The following is a 17,744-nucleotide window of genomic DNA, read 5'->3' on the forward strand; positions in this document are numbered from 1 at the left end:
GACTCATTCACCAGACGCGGGGATCGCAACGATAAATTAGAAGTTCTCGGGACGCAACGTGTCGGTTGCGTGTTCTGCATCCGTTGAAAGATCGCTAGATGAGAGTGACGATGAAAATCGGGGGGGAAATCAGCGTCGAAGATCGGGGAAGAAATCTCGCGCGTAAAACTTTACGAACGTTCGTCTCGATTAGGATAGAGTTATTTTTCCTGGTTCATTTCATCGAATTGGAATGGTCGATGGTTACGAAGGAATGTGTTGCGACGGACTGGCGACGTAAAAAATTACATCTTACGTTTCCGGTATCTGCTACGATATTACGTTCCGTCATCAATCGCGATCGATTAGAGAGTAATTGACGTACAGTCGAAAAATATCTCGCAACACGATACGAAAAATTGAAGGGGTCGTTGTTTCGGGAAGACGACGAATACCGAATTTCGTTACGAATGAAAATTAAAAGACGCAGGGGTTCGAAATACATTCCGATGGGAAGCAGAATCTCGTTAAAGCTTTACACTTTTCCGCTAGTCATTCGTTGCTCTCACACTTGATGGCTGAAGGGGTTGGATGGATAGTGACACTTTTAGTACCTGCCATTCTTAGTGCTTTGTGTGTATCGCCTGCCTCTCTGCAATCGATTATATTCTCCTCGATAGCGCTACTGAGTCGGACGATGGACCTGTAATGGGCCACTTAATCCTGTCCTTTCTTCTTCCTCCCTTTTCTCCATTTTCTATTTTTCCTCTTTACAAAAAAAAAAAAAAAAAAAAAAGAAAAAATACCTCCCTATCTCTCACGTCTCACTCTCACTCTCTCCGCATTCACACGCAGACGCACGTAACCCATGTTAATAAGCATCGTCACGCACATAATCTCGCTTCAGCTTTTTCACGGACACCATTCACGCTCGCGAAAGAATTGCTAAAAGTATCGTGCACGAAAAGGTTTTGAAGGGGGGGGGGAGGACGGGGGGAGGGGAGAAAATTCCTCGTTAACTTACGCTTACAACTGATCTAATAATTTCTCCTGACTCTCGTCGCTTTCTCCTAATTTCTCTTTTCTCATTATCATTTACTAGTCTCTTGTTTCTTTACAATACATATATGCGGACCTCCCGGTAGCCAAGGAGGTCGGCGCTCTCTGTATAATTTTTTCTTATTTTTTTTTCTTTTCAATTTTTCTTCAACTCACTCGCTCGTCGTCCCAATCGCGCGTATACGCACTCGTTCGCTCGTTCTTTCGCTCGTTTCCCTGTCGTCCGTCGCCAATCTCTCCCTTCTTTCTCTCCCTACTCTTCCGTCTCTCTCTCTCTTACTCTCTCTTACTCTCTCTCTTTCTCTCTCTCTCTCTCTTTCTCTCGCTCCGTCAACTAGGATCGGTTTGCGCCGAACGTCTATCGCCCGTGGCTCCGAACTCAGTTCCGAAATCGCAATTCGCATGGATTTCATCTCAGTCGTGACTTTTTTTTTCCTCTTTTTATATCCCTATCGTTCCCTTGATCTTCCCCTTTCCCTACGGCTGTCGCCGTCAAATCCTAGTATCGTGACGTTCCCGATTTTCTTCACCTCGAACCAAACTAAAAAAATCACCTGTTGAGATCGCGAGATTTCGTGGCTTCAACGACGGTCGCATCAAGGACACTTGGCTCCCTACACGCTTCTACACCGTTCTCAATTTCGTCGGTCTCCGGCCTTCTGTCCCATTAAAAACCCCCCATTCTTAAGCATCCCTGCCCACCCATCCCCGCAAACACCCGACTTGAACGGATCCTCGGTCGCGGCTGACGGACTCCGAGAGGTTCCGTTTCACCGAGGCGTTTCGAGAAAGACTGCTCGAATCGATGGGAAACTTTTCGTCCACCGACAACGACGGCATTCGAGACGCGAAGGGGTTAGTCGCGTGACCGTGGGAGTTAATCGAGGATCTTCAGTCTTTCGAGAGCTGGAGTATCGACAGCCTCTCGTTTCGTGATCCGTGGACAGAAATACGTGTGCAGAGACAGAGGGGGTGTGGGGGATGGTAACGAGTCGTACGCTTTGCGGGCCGTTTTGAGTCTTTGCTCGGAGGGGGGGTGTGTGCCGTCAGTGGATTTTCTAATTCGAGGTAGTTGAACGGCGATTAATGTACTCGTGCGTGAAACGGAAGGGTTGTTTATTTAAAATCGCTCGTCGAAGATTCGGCTAGAAGGCTAAGCGATAGGAACTTTAATTTAGAATTTTCGCTACCTCTATTAAATTTTCATCACTCTCGCTTTTTCTCTCTCCCTCTCCCATCACGAAATAGATATCGAAAAGCAGCCAAAGGTATTTACTTAAACTAATTCACTCGATCTTAGTCCCTTCATTGTTGCAAAATGTTCAGACTGAGTAATTTTCATTTATGTTTTCAAATAAACAACCACCGATTTAAAAGCATTACAACAACAACATCTCTGCAGTGAACGAAATCTATTGCACGATTAACTGGAACGTATTAACGAATTATAGAAATGAATCGTTTGGACAGAACCGAATCCAGTCGGAACATCGCGGCCCGCAAAGACCGAGTCTGTGATCGAGGCAGGAGTAATCGACTGCCTCTTCGTCCTGTGAACGAAAAATAACTAGAGAAAAAGCGTCTCGAATGTCGCGGTCGGGGACAAAGAATTTTTCTAATACAAAGACTACTACATTCTAAAATCAAAGGAACTAATTCCCTACGTTAATTCGACGAACCGGAGTAATCGACGGCTCCGTCGAGTTCCCTGCAACCAATTAACACAGGAATCGATATTTAATATACACGCGATGATATGTCGACTGTCGACGGGTAGACCGATCCCCCGTCGACCAATTTTCCAAAGTATTCGTAAAATATACATTGCAAACGCCTCTCGAAATCCTCGACCGGAGGGTTCCGCGTGTTCTTCTTCCTTCGCCTCACATCAATTTCTTCACGTTCGTCATTTTTAAAAAGTTTAATCGCTCTCACCTAAAAATCCCCTACCGAAACGTATTGTAGACTTAACGCGCTACGTGTACTACGAGATTATCACACAGAAAGTTTGCTCACTCAGTAATCAGTGTCAACAATCAGTAATTCTTCTCCTCTTAACTCCATCATTTTTTTTTTTTTTCTTTAATCTTCTCTTTTTATGTTCACTTTTTTAAATTTTCTTCGCATACGCACGCGCTCTCTTGCATAAAAACGTAACTTCTCTCGTCGCATTCATCCCCTCTTTTTGTCTGATCCACGTTTTCGCTCGCAGTCTCTCTCTCGCTGTCTCTCGTTTCTTTCATTCGTTCTCGCTAATTTCCACCTCGGTCGCACGTTTTCTTCGAGTCGCTCGAATTTTCCTTCCCTTGCGTCCCTAGACTATAAAGTTTAACGTCGCGCGATTTCCGGTTCGCGATGAAACCCTACGGAGAAAAAAAACGCTTTATATATCTTCCCTCTTTTGTCTCTTTCTCTCCTCAACTCGCTCTATCCTTTCTCTCTTTAATCTCTCGCTCTCCCTCTTTCACACACACTGGTATCGCGCGCGTTGCATATCGTCACGTTATCCTCCGTAATCGCAATATTTCGTCATAATATGTTATACCCTAATTTACGTTTCTAATAGTTTGAGGAATGATTATTCTCGATGAACGTACTTGGAAGTATTTTCAGCTTCTCCCTCTCGCGTGCACACACATACACACACGCGCGCGCGCACGTTCTCGATGTCGCATTCTCTCGATTTCCCTAGTTACCCCGCATTCACGCATCGTTTTCTATCTCCTATTCGTACGTTTTTATCATTTTTCTTTTTATCACGACGATTCTCGAACTCGATAGTAATAATCGTAATAATAATATATAATCATACAATAATAATTAGTTTATTAGCGTGTTTGTGTCACTTTACGTTTCAGTATTTTCATTTCCTCTTAAGTGGGTATCCTCTTCCACTGCAGCGTGATACGACCTTCCGCTCGGTTTTGTTTTAGTATTTTTAGTTTTTTTGGTTTAATTACCTTGAGTTAATCGTTTATATAATAATTAATAGCTTGCAAGTGTTAACGTTAAATACTATTACTTAATTCTGCTTACACGTGTGTTCCTTAAGACTTACGCGTTTAGGTATGTACGTATGCTTATTATTCCGTTTCCGTCTCTCTCAAACGTTCTTCCATTTCCGTTCCTTCTCCCCACCTCTTTCTCTCCATCGTTTCTTTTTTTCTTTTCCCCCCCACACATATCCGTATTTTAAAAAGTCCTTTCGTCTCGTCCTGTGTACTCGTTCTCCGTGCCTTGGCCCCGTTGCACAAAACGTAATAACGGCGAGTCGATCGGCTTTCGTTCGTTCTCTTTCTTTCGCAATTTTATCCTCCACTAGTCTCGTACCTGAAACAGGATCGCGCGGACTCGTGTGGTCCGTGAAGTTTTCGTCGGCGCAGGAAATCCCTTTCGTTCTCTTCGGTTTCACGTCCGCGCGTCCGCTCCGTTCACGATCGCGCGTCCCCGACGACGACCGGAAGCCCGCGTCGCGTCCGCGAGGAACCACGTGCTACGACCCTTCCGGGGCCACGATCGAGACCGTGGCTCGATCTCGGGACGCGTGGGCACCGATCGACCATCGAGGAGAGCGGAACGCGGATCTCGGCCTCCGTTCGCTCTGTCTGGGCCTCGAGCGGGTGTTCGCGATTCGTTATCGTGATCCGTGGCGGTTCGTCCTTCGCGCCGGGACCCTCGATCCTCGATCGACGGAGAAAGAAATCGAAAACGTCCTCACTGGCGAGAATTACGCTGCGACGAATGCTTTGCTCGGTGAACGGAAACGTCGGCTGTTCAACCGACTTCCGTTTCCGGACGCTCGCGGAAATCGGCGAGCCTCTTGTCTGCGATGAGAAGGACGACTCGGGATTTTTGTCGGAAATGGATTTCGATCGGACGTTCGTCGGTGCTCGAATCGGCGCCGGAATGTCCGGCTGCAAATCATACATGTATAGGTCAACTGTTGGCGATGCTTGTGTTTCTGGTAAGCGTGTGATTGGATCAAGTTCGGTTTCAGCTTGAGTCGTTGGAATAAATCGGTACTATTGGTGGCGGTTCTTCTTTCTCCGGGACTGTTTACTGTTAGAATTCTATCGGTGTCTAAGTTTCTCTCTGTCGCATCGAATGACGGAGTATGAGGATGGTGACGGTTTCTATAGTTCTTGTTCGAATTGTTGTTCGGTTTCTTCGTTTAAAATTTGTCAGCGGTTATGAAGAGGATGCTTCGTTTCGAGAAAGATGTTGACGCGTAAGGTGGTTATTGTTAATTTTCGCCAAACGAGCGCAAGTTTAATCCACGAATGCGTTCTCCGTGCGAAACCTTTGTGTAACGTTCCTGTGAAATCAGAATAATTGCAATCGTTGGTATTCGAAGACCTACCGTTCTCGGTGAATATTTAAACGAGCTTGCAAAATAATGGTTTTGAATATTTATTTATACTAATTTTCTCGACTCCTTAAATAATCGATCGATCACGGTGAACGATCGATACGCGCGCAACATCGATAAAAAGTCCACTTTTCGCCTAATTAAACGCTACCTCCGCTTTCCGTCGATCCGTTGTTCAGAGTGCTGGACAAACAGCTCGAAAGCGGGCAGAATTTTTTGGGTAAATTAAAAAACGTATCGACAGGGCGTGTTTGCCCGCGCAAACGAGCGCGATTCGTCGAAACGCGACGTCTGCGCCGATCGTTTCGCGCATTGGTAGATTAAATCTCCCTCGAGATTTCGTTACTAAATTTCCCCCTTGGCAAAGTGGTGTTTGTAGGTGCGAGTAACGTAGGAACTAAAGCCGAACGAAACACAAGAATCAGCGAGCACGACGCGACCGTTCCTGCCGGAAATCGCGATCCCGAATCGTTCGACGTTCGACGCGACCGCAGGTACGTTATCGTCGTTTTTCGAAATTTTCTACGCGTTCCCGCTTATAATCCCACGCCTAACTACCCCACCCCGTCCTCCTCTCATTTTCTATTTCCTCCCCGTGAACGTTTAGACCAAAATCTTAGGCCAGCGCCGAAGGAGATTACTAATTTTAGGCCTTGACTAATTCTAGTCGTCTAGGAGTCGAAATTTTCGAATTTTCCCCACACCGTCTCCCCTAAATATAGTTTTTCTATTTCCCCTCTTTTCTCTCGTGTCCCTTTCGTTCCCCGATTCGACTCGACGATCGTCGGTTTCCGGCACGGAGCGTCGTCGTCGCGTTCCTTTCGAGAAGAGCTTCGTTCGTTTGGACAGAAGATAGGCCAGGTCGGCAGTCGAAAGTTCGAAACGTTTCGGCTCGAGACGATTCGCCCGGGTGTGTCGTTCGATTTAATTTTTTTCACATTTTTTTCTTTTTTCTCGTACGATTTTGAAAACGGGTTTCGAGGGGGTTGAGGATGACGCGGGAGTGGCGCGCGTGGCCGGGTACTCGAAGTTTCCGACGAATGAAAACAGAACCAACGAAAAATAAAAAAGACAACACGGGTCCAATGTCTCGCTTTTATTGTCGTAAATAATAAATAAAATAATAATCGATAAATTGATCGTTAAAATTAAAAAATAGTGACTCGTGACTAGGTTAAGACTCACCGCTTACAAAAACGTGTGTGTTCGTGTAGTATTTCTTTTTTGCTTTTCTCTCTGCTGTGTACACTGCATAATACATGCTTAATAATAATAATAATAATAATACAATAACTAAATATAATAATAACTAAATGCCAGAACATTGACGAAACGTCATTAAAGGGTGGCAAGGACTGTATAAGAGGGGCGGGTGAAATTTGGATCGATCTTAAAATAAAAGGAGAATAAAAACGCATAATGGGGGACAGGACTGTGGAATAGGGAACGACGCGTTACTCGTGATATTCTCGCGACGCAAACAATAGATAAATGTTTAGACGTGGACTAAACCAAGCGAAACTTTGGTGTACCAAGCGATATGGAAACGATAATTGTGATTCGAATAAAATTGTGTACTCGCGGGATACTCGTAACGTAACTAATGATAATAGTACTAATCGTAATAATTATATAATAATGATGATGGTAATAGCAATAATAATAATAATGATGATAATAATAATAATAATAATAATAGTGCACATAATAGCGAGAATAATAATGGTAGGTAATAGTGAAAAAGGTAAGTAGGTTAAGTTACAAGGACTCGCTACCACCCGAAATAGATTTATAATTATAATTATTATACCGTACGATAAAATTATCTACAAACCGTCTAGCGGAAAAGAAATTTCTGCGGTAAGAACGCGTACTTTGGCGTCGTCACTGATTTCCCGCGCTTGCCTGCGTGCGTGTACTTGTGTATGCACGATGTACGGAGCACGGTGCGTGCCCGCGCGTACATCGTTCAAACTGTGTTCGTGTGTCGCGTGTGTGTCTGTATGGACGTGTATGCGCGTATGTCATCGTGTAATAGGTCGGGTACAAGAGGAATAAGGGAGACACGGGCGTCTAACCCTCTGTCACACATTCTTTACGCAATTTAAATCGCGCCAACATCCGTCTTTCGTTTTATAAGTCTCTAATATATATATACATATAATTTGACGCAATTACATGTATATATACTTTCTCAAATTTCTTCATATATATATTTCTATATATATGTGTATATATATATATACGTTTTTATAATAATCTACTTTGTATATGGTTACGCACCGGCTCGCGGTTATTTAACTTTTTCTCAATTTATCTCCCATTATTTTACGCGGTGATTTCGTTTCCCTTATTATTATCAACCCTTTCACTTTTTTTTTTCATTTTAAATCGTCTAACGCTTAAGAAAGCCGCCGGTGCTTGGATCCGGTTCTAAATACCGTTCGCCCTTCCCTTTTTTTTTTGTCGTCCCTGCCACTCGTACTCCTGTCACTGCGACTAGTCTAACCTCGTTTATATCAACTAACCATTAATAAAAACATCTTCTACGTAATGTCACGCGTAATATTGTGATCCGCGCACCGTCTTCTCGTTCAATGCAACGCGATTGCTTTCCCTCTGGCTTTGTTCGTTTTTCGTTTCATTCCCCCCCCCCTTTCCCCCCCGTCGGCGAGAAAATCTCGGACCAACTAAACACGATACAACGACAAGGAGATCCCTTCCTCCGCGGAGAAATGAAAAATAGGTGTCTTATATTTCTTCGATTATTCGGTATTATTATCGATCGCGTTGCGTATCACTCGAGTGTTCGATGTTCGCGTCACGCTCGTCCGAATGTGGAATGTCGAGGCTCTCGCCAGAATTATCGTAGGAATTCTCACCGTAGGATATAATATTATCAATTTTCCCGTTCGATCGAGCCAAGCAGCATTGACGAAGATCTCGAACCCGCCGTTCGACGTTTGCACGGTGCGATCATCAAATAATTATATGTACAACTTAAGAGAAAGGATCGAGATCCTGGCGGACGGCCGCGGGACCACCCGCGACCGACCGTTGATTGTTTCTTTCGAACGATGGTTGTTTTCTGTCGAAGGAAAAAAGAAGTATCGCGCCGAAGAGTCCGTCGGGGCTTTCGTTCCCGCGAAATTTCGATTCGGCGCGAATCGCGCCGTTCTTCGAATACGTTCGAAGCAACGGAACCCCGTCGAGGAACGCTGGCCCCGTTGCTCCGAACGCGTTTGAAAGATAAATGGCTGCCGGGACGACGACCGACCGGCGTGGCTGTTGCGATCGAGGTCGAAGCACGAGGTACGTTAAAAAAAACCACGAGGTACAGCGTGACGAATGCCGTGTGAAACTGGCCATCGTTGTTTCTTCTGTGCGCACGGAACGACTCGGGACGAAGGGCGAGGCGTTCGTTTCGAGTCGTTCCCGAAGATCCACGAGAAGGGTTCCTCCTCTTCTGCCTCTCAACCGGAAGCTACGGAGGATCCGTCCAGCGGATCTCGCTCCACCGTTAGACAATAATTATCGGCTCTTTGAAAAACATGGACAAACAGTACCGTAAACACCTCGTTATCTCTTCGCTCGTACAAACAGCCGCCGGTCGTTCACTCGTTGTCGCGGGTCAAACGTTCCTTATCCCTAATCCCGAAAACGAGTCTCTTAAAATTAGGCGGTAATCGGTGAACTGTACGCAACAAATCCAAACAATACTCGTCGCTCGAAGCTGGTGTGTGTGTGTATGTGTGTATCCTTGCCGTTCGTTGACCACGCTTTCGTCCTGTTTCTTCGCTTTCTCCCAAGACCGTCGTTTTTTTTTTTTTGATATCGGTGTTGTCGCCGCGACGAGAACAGGGTGGATAGGTTTCGCGGCCTCGTTATTTAGTAACCCGAGGTTCCGAGACTCCGTGAATCTCGGCCAGGAATCGAAAGGCACGAAGCGTAAAATTTACATCCACCCTCGTCTCGCGCGAGGACGTTGTCTCGTGATTAGGTCACAGCCTGATCCTTTGTCGGCGCTCCTCATCGTTCCTTGATGATGATCGATGCCTTGGCGATGATCCTATTCGTACCATCCGAACGCTGCATCTTCCTTTGCTTCTTTGTATTACTCCCCTATACGCTCTCGCACGTTCTCTATCACGCCCGTTCTGCGATATGTTAGTTTAAGGATACCTGAACGCGCTTCACGCGAAGGACGTGTACCTCCTGACGGATGCGATCCTCCCTCGCTGGGCCGTTCCTTCTTCTCTCGTTTCCGTTTTTTTTCGTTTTACTGGGAGCCGACGAGCGCTGATGAGCCCGCGCACCACGAAGAGCAAGAGCCACGCGACCTCCTGATTCATTCGAGCTGCTCCAGGAAGTTCGGGGTTTTGAAGTACTCCGGCACCGGGTCGTCCAGCCTCGAGATCACCTTGTAGATGGACTTTTTCCAACTCTGCTCGGTGTCTTTGCCGCTCTGAATTGCCTTGAAGAACTCTTTCAGCGTCTGCTCGACGACGTACCTGAAGTTACTCGGTACCTGCAAACATTACCCCGACCGTTAGTACAACCTTTGACCGCCAAACCCACACTCAATACATCAATAACCCTATGCAGATACATACTTCCTCGATTATGTTACCACCAGTGATGGGACCGACAAGGCAAGCACTCAACTTATCCCCCTTCGATTTCGAATCATTATTTTGTATTCTCTCTTAATGTATTTCTTAATATATTGCTTTTTTTACTCATTTCTTCATTTATTTTAATAAAAATAGCTCATGAATAGATATATCTATTATTAATTTGCAAAGTTTCAATCGAATCTGGGAGCAATTAAAGATTTACTCACTTTTGCAGAACAACGGATGACAGATCCTTGTTACTATATGCGTATGATGTATTTAGTTATAACAAGATAATTTAAAAGATGTAAATAGTGAATGTCAATATCTTTTTTTACGATGTATAAGATTTTAAATCGTACCATCAAACACGCTTCTTGTAAACAGGGCAATATTTTTGAAAGCAACTGCCCAGGTACCATATTTAAACATTGTCTAAGAATGTGTTACTTTTTATTCTTAACCCGGACTTCCATAGTTTTTCGTTCTTTTCTGATAAAGTTCATCATATGACAGACAATCCGATAGAAGTTAACGACAATATTTGAGTCATACTTTTATAAACTCTGCTATTTGTTTCTGAAATAATTCCGCAAATTTGATTGTGCCTTTCAATGTTTCGCTATTTCTGTTATCGATGATGTCAGGCGTCGTTGCTTTGCTGTATAGTTGAATTTTAAATGGCACCTATTTCAGTAGATTGTTTGTTCTAAAATTAATTACGTCCCAGAAAATATTGTGTAACGTCGATCGAATTGATTATCCGAAAGAAGAGAAAAATAAACAATAGGATTGTAGTTTAAATGAAAACAATTTTAAAAAATTGGCTAACTTTGACTTCGACATTATCTGCCCTGACACAAGAATTAGTCAGTGACGATGCAAGGTCTTATTTTAATTACTTATATTTTAAAAATTATCGGATTATTATATCCAATATTTTACATATAGCAACAGGTACCTGTAATTTGTCACTTTGCGAAAGTAGGTTAAAATTAGAGGAGGGCATGATGAGTGTCTGCCTTGTGAGACGCGTTTTGATACGTGATTGATATTCTCGATACATTTGCATTTGAAATAGATATTCCTGAATCAAATTATTCTATGGACTATCTTCAAACGATTTGAAATTTATCAAGGCGTGTAGCTATTGTATCGATACCTATCAACTACATAAAAATTGATACCGCTTTAATTGCATTTAAAACTCATCAGAAATATAAAAAGAGACGGTAAGGTTCGATAATCGTTAAACAATTTTTAAGATTACATTCTGATGAATTTTCCATGCTTGTAATAATTGTATAGAAATATTGATCAGTAGACAAAAATAATTTGATATTTTGATGATCAATTATTATGATAAATTTCCATCTATATTTCATCTTAAATTTCTAGCAACTATTTCTATTGTTTATATCATCAATTCGATTTTGTCCTTCACCATTAATGATACTAGTTTTCCACGAATTCATAAAAATTTGAATATATAATAAAAGATTTCTTCCAGGTTATTCGAATAATCCGCGACTGCAATTGAATAGAAGATATATTTACAACAACTCATTTCGATATTTGTTTAACACCTCAAAACAGTTTCTATTCTCTCGATAGAACTAAAACGATAAATTTTTCATAGACTAAACATTTATTAGCTTCTTAGGCAAGCTTTCAAGGGAAGCTCAAAATGAAAATAACCTATTTCAGCAACCGTCGCTTTTCTGAACAGTTTGAAAGAATTTCAACTGAATTTTGAAGACACGACGTAATCGATTAGCAGCCAATCGTTTCTTCGAGTTCGTTTTCACGTCGATAGCGCATTTTCGTACGAGGGAAGCATCAGTTTTACGACGCGCGCGTCGATGTTCGCGTGAAACGAAGCTAAAACGAATGCCGCGCGTCGGGGTAACTTGGCGTTTCATGCGAAGGAGCGTCAAAGATTTAATCGACAGACATTTTGCTGATGGGAACGCAAAAATCCGTGTGTACAAACGAGAAAGATAATTTCTCCGCGTTCATTACGGTCCACCGAAGGAGCCGTGAATCCGAAGAATTAAAGCGATGTTACGTATCGCTTAACGAGCGACGCGAGCGCGCGCTGAGAGTTTCCACTTATAATTAGTACGTTTGGGTTATTAACGAACACGAGTAATTAATTACGCGTCAAGCGGCACACAATTGTAACCGCGGCAGGAAGAATGGAGCCTCCAGGTTTCAGCGGAGACTCGTTAAATAATATTAAATAGCTGCTTTACGTGTGCACACACGCCGTCACGCGCCCGCTGCAAATACAATCAGCGTCGTTAACGGCAACGAAAATATATTACGCCTCACAATAGAAAGTAGAGACCTACGAGTGATTTCCGAGGAAACGCAACGACTACCGACGCGTAAACGGGATGTTTTCGAATTCGTGACGTTTAAAACGCTCGACGATGCGAAATCTGACGCGTGGAACCACGTATGGCCGTCGCGTCGAGGAAGTAACACCGCGTGTTGAGCCAAACCTTACAACTTAGTAATGAAATTATAAAATATATGGAACGATCGAATATGGCGGAGAAGAATTAATCAAAAATGTAGAATAAAATATTTCGTTTTTGTGAAAATTGAGCCTGAAGAGTTTAGACAGCATAATTTTCGCAATCTTCAAATCTCAAATTCTGTTGCTAAGAAAAAGTTGTAGTACGCTTCCTTCCAGTTTGGGTTTCACGATTTTAATAACATGTTTCGGTACAATTTAGCACAACAGTTGCTCTAATTAGTTAGAACACAATAAGATTAGGAATATAGATAATGCCACGCCATAATCAATTTCCAGAAACGATTGATTTTCTCAAAAACGAAGTACGAAAAAACTTTATTCTACGTTTCCGATTGTTTCTCCGCACAATTAATTATATCTTGGGTTTTACTAACATTACACTATATTATGTAAAAAGAAACAAGATCTGGCAAAGCTTTAGTCCTCATCACTATGTGGAACCATATCGTTAAGGATCATAGTGCATGCAGTTTGTTCTGAGAGGGTAATATGTAGTTGGAAACTTACGTTTGAGTGTTGAAGATCTCTTACCTCGATGTGGTTATTTCGGTTGTAGTGAAGGTTGAGAACTCGATAGATTTCCGAGTCACCACCGACTCGAAGATCATCAACGTTCTTCACACCTTCCGAAACCGCTTGCCTCGCATATTTCTCCATTTGAATGTAGTAGAACTCCCTGAAAACACAGAAACAAATTAATCAGACGATATAATAATTGTTCAACTGTTTTACTACAGAGCGAAGTTTTCGTAACTTTTTAACTTACTATTGATATTTGTTTAAATTCATACTTCGATTGTATATTTATTACAGTAGAATTCCGATTATCCGGAATACATGAATAATCGACATATTTATCCCAACTATTCTTCGATAAATATTACGAATTATATTTCACACAAACAAAAAACAGACAGTGACGTTGATACTAAACACTTGAATAAAGTGCAGGAATTTCATATATTTTATTTTTTATTAATAAATTGCATTACTACATTACTCATGATTTTAAACTATATTCCTCGTTTGTATCACTTTATATGTATATATCCTCTTGACGTATAATTTAATTCCAAATAATTTTTTAAACGCCTACTATTTAATTTTGTTCAAATTTATTCGTACGAGGAATGACCACGAAAAAGAATAGATTTGTTTCACAAATACCTCGGGAATGTAAAAATGTGTTGATTTTAATATATAAGTCTTGATGACAAGTCAGTAGCCTCATAATTGTGAAAATCAAGAACTTGTGACGAGTTAGGCTCGTCATTGTACAGCAAGGGGTTAAAGTTCAACTATCCGTCATATTTAAATTTCCAGCATTGCCTCAGTCCCGAGTACGCCAGATAATCGAAATTTTACTGTATTTTACAATATTACTTGGAAGTTTACAAACATCGACTCAAAAGTGTCACAGTGACGTGGTACAGGTGTTCGGGAGTTTCGAAAATTTTGCAAACGAGACGAAAGACTTCCTTAACGCGTGAATTTCGTAAGATATTAATTAGCGTCGATGCAAGGGCCACCCCCTCGGTTCTCGGGCGCCCTCGAGTCGGCCGAACGAAGGTGGCTGAAACTCCTACGCCGAGCGTCGAGGTCGCGAAAGAGCGAAAATTATTTTTTCCTTGAGAAGTCGTCCGCCACTATGCTCGACGTTAATTCTCGCGGAACGGAGAATGCTAATGCACTACCGATAATTAATTAAGGGTCGATACTAAAAGTGGTCTGACGCAAGCGGGAGAAGATGAAGGAGGAAGAAGGGGAGAGAGTCGCAAAGAGGTGTGTACAACTCATCGTCGGCTGGCAAGCGACGCGGTTCAAAGAGACTATTAAGAACGTGTTACAGTGTATCGTCCAAGAAGATCTCGACACCCTCGTCGAGGCAACCGTCGACTTTCACAGCCGCCGCGACGCGCAGACGCGCGCGCTCCAAACATTGCGGGATCGAGGCGCGGCGTCGCGCTTTTTCTCCTTTCCTTCCTCGGGAAAGGAAAAAATCGAGCGCCCGTCAAGTTTGCCGTTTACGTTCATTAATTAACGCAGTTAAAACAAGCACAAGTCACTAATTGGCGGGTAATTTGTATAGTAATAGTGACCCGAGCCTTACGTGCAGGGAACCGGGAAAGGGGGCAGCGTTGAAGGGGTGGATCCGCTTCGACGGATCTCACCGAAAACTGAGGAAAGAGTATGGGTACGACGCGCCCGCCGCCGTGCCGCCAGAGAAACGAATGCAACTTTGAACGCCGCGGCCCTTTGTACGACGTCTTTGCCAGCTGGAATTCAATGCGACTCCCACTGATTAAGAAATTAATTATTTTCTTTCAATTGAAACGCCGAGTTTCCCGCGCCGGGCTCGTTCTCGTTTTATCGCAAAGGGGCGAACCGGAGCTCGTAAGCGAGTAAGGCGTGTGTAAAACCTACCGAGAATGATCGTTTAATCATTCCCATCGCGTTACGTCGAATCTTGCGCGAATATTCCGCCCCTTGACAATATCTCTCGCGATGACAAGCATCCGCTTTTACGAAGTTTCTTCGGTTTTAGTCATTTCAATTGATTCAGAGTAATCCTTATCTTGCAGAGTTAACAAACATATATATATATTTCACACTTTGTATACAACGTACTGATCGAAAGTGAACAGTCTGTAAGAACATGTCCTCGATTTCGTAATGCGATTATGCACGTTCCAACAATATTTAACCCCTTAACGAACGATTTAATGTAATTTTTCAAATGTATACTATTTAATTTCCTTTACATTTGTGCGTACAAGGAATGGCCACGAAGAAGAATAGATTTGTTTTACGAATACTTCGTGAATGTAAAAATGTGTTGATTTTACCATATAAAATTTGATGAGAAGTGAGTAGCCTCATGATTGTGAAACTTGACATCAAGAACTTGTGACGAGTCAGTCACGTTATTGTACGGCAAAGGGTTAATTTGTAAATTTTTAAGTACGATAGCTTTTGAGAATTCATTCGAACCGCACGAGAAACGAGTTATTTTCATTTTCAACGAAGTATTAGCATCGTCTGAGCAGACCGCGGTAATAATTCCCATCGGAGACGGAACGAGATGTGCTAGTCTAGACTATTGTTCTTTTGTATCATCTTCGATCAGGGTCCAAACGGGAACGCGACGACGGGAGTGAGGGTAAAAGACGCGGGAAGATGGAGACGAAGAAGAGAGCCGTCCTCGTATTTTTTCCGTACCGCGAACGAGCAAGTCGAGCGAGGTAAACACGCGAACGACTTGACGCGACAACCGAGAGAGCCCGAGAACGGGTAAGCGGAGCCTGCTACTTGTCCGGATATTTTTCCATTCTTCTCTTGATCTTTCTTTCCGGGGTCCCTATCCTCCTCACCCTTAAACGCACACAGAAGTCGGGCCAGAGTGGTGGAAGTATCCTAGAGTAGCAAGCCAGAATGGCAGCGAGAATGGCAGTCAGGTTGATCTTGCACTTTGGATCCCGAGGGGATGGAAAGAAGTACGGTTCAGCGGGAAACCAGCCGGTAGTGCTACCGCGGCTTGTATAACTCGAGGTTCCTGAATGCTCGACAATGCGAGGCAACCAGTTCAACCTTCGGGTCTTGGTCTTCGTTTGGTGCCGTTGGGAGCAATTTTTAAGATTGCTTCCGCCTGGCGGACTCGCGCGCGACTCGTCAAACAGAGAATCGACGAACGTTTCCATATCCGTCGTCGCGGTTTACCAGCGAAGCCAGCCGCAGACGATGGAATATTCTGTTAAGCTTTTACGTCCCTCCTTTTCTCGCAAGATGCTCCCTGCTTTTCACTCCACTTACGTCGTGCATCGTTAAATTAATTCTGATCGAGAGTTTTCAAATTTGTTAAGAATAGTTTATACCAACGCGACTGATAGGACCACCAGAAACGTCGACGGTACGGGTAACGAGTAAGACCGCGTGACAGAGAATGGCGAAAAACAGTATCACCGGCAGAGTGACACTCGTCGATCGAATGCACTCGAACCAACGGAAGAAAACAATGGGATCTTTCGTGCGTCGCGTCCCGATCTATACGTAGCGACCCGAAGAAAGGGCAAGAGGAGGAGTCAGGTGGCAGAGACGCGAGAGGCTCTTCTCATTCGATCACTCCAGATTGGCTCTCTCGCCAATTAAGACAATTTCGCGTGCTCTTATCAGCAGTCAGTCAGAGAAGGTTATGCACACGAGAGGAGAATTGAAAGAGGAGTGTGTCTCTGCAGAATCGTGTCCCGCGCCCTTTCTCTCGCTCTCTCTCCCTCCCTCCGTTGGTCGTTCGCGTTTCACTTTCTCCCTTCCTGGTTGCTCTCCCTTTCGTGCGTTCTCTCTCTTTCCGTCTCTCTATTTCAACGTCTCCTTGAACCGTCACCAGCACCCACCCATCAGGACCGAGCCACCCCCGACTTCAGCCTCTCGGAGGTAACGTGTATGTGTCACCTGCGTCTATAATCCTTACTCAACCACCCATCAACCGCATTCAAGCTCGTCGGATCGCCGAGTATAGGCGGAATATGGTAGGCAGACTGGGCTAGGTCTGGGCTGGGCTGGGCTCGGTTGGGTTATGTACCTACGTAATACCGCATGGTAGATACTTATATATATCCGCGAAGTGCCTAATTAAAACAGACACCAGGAGACAGAGAGAAAACGGGACGAGAGACGAGGCTGGTCGCATAATAGGGTGTAAGGGCGCGAGGGAGACGGCACTAGTTCCGTAGTCGGTTTGACAAAAAGCCCGAGTGCTAGAATTGCCACTCTTCGACCACCAAGTGCAGAGGAGAAGAGCAACGGTGAGCGAGAAGAAAGGAGGAGGAGTGAGAGGGCGAAAGCGAGAAAGAGAGAGAGAGCCACCGGGAGGAAGATAGTGAGAGTAAGGGCTAGAGGGTGAGCCGCGGAGTCATTCATTATAGTATTGTATAATTAGGATAATAATAAGCTCTTCAGGGGCTTGGGTTTTCTTGCGCCCCGTTGCAACGGGGCGACGTCGACAGAGAAAGACAGAGAGGAACAGAGACAGAGAAAAAGAGCGTGATCCTCCTGGAGGGTGCTGATTATTAGCATCTAATTACGAGCTGCTTTTGCCACCGAAAAAAAAAGAGAAACATTGAGGGAGGTGGTGGTTAGAAAGGAGAAGAAGATAAGGCGGGGTGTCTTCGAGGAGGGAATA

General features: G+C 43.8%; 1 protein-coding gene across 4 annotated transcripts in view; it reads right to left on the reverse strand.

The window, feature by feature from the left end:
• The window catches only part of LOC143350158 (homeobox protein prospero), an 81,770-nt gene that overhangs the window by 19,470 nt on the left and 44,556 nt on the right, over positions 1-17,744 (reverse strand). For 2 of the 4 annotated variants that reach the window (XM_076782058.1, XM_076782057.1), the window contains exons 4-5: positions 13,100-13,244; positions 1-9,935 (exon numbers count right to left, since the gene is read on the reverse strand). The exon at positions 1-9,935 is cut by the window's left edge and continues 19,470 nt beyond it. In XM_076782058.1, coding sequence (XP_076638173.1) covers positions 9,756-9,935; positions 13,100-13,244 — 325 coding nt within the window. In that variant the 3' untranslated portion in view covers positions 1-9,755. Of the gene's footprint in view, positions 9,936-13,075; positions 13,245-17,744 lie in introns of all 4 variants that reach the window. The other 2 variants (XM_076782056.1, XM_076782055.1) reach the window with 1 other exon arrangement.

Source organism: Colletes latitarsis, chromosome 14, assembly GCF_051014445.1.
Source record: "Colletes latitarsis isolate SP2378_abdomen chromosome 14, iyColLati1, whole genome shotgun sequence".
Lineage (NCBI taxonomy): Eukaryota > Metazoa > Arthropoda > Insecta > Hymenoptera > Colletidae > Colletes > Colletes latitarsis.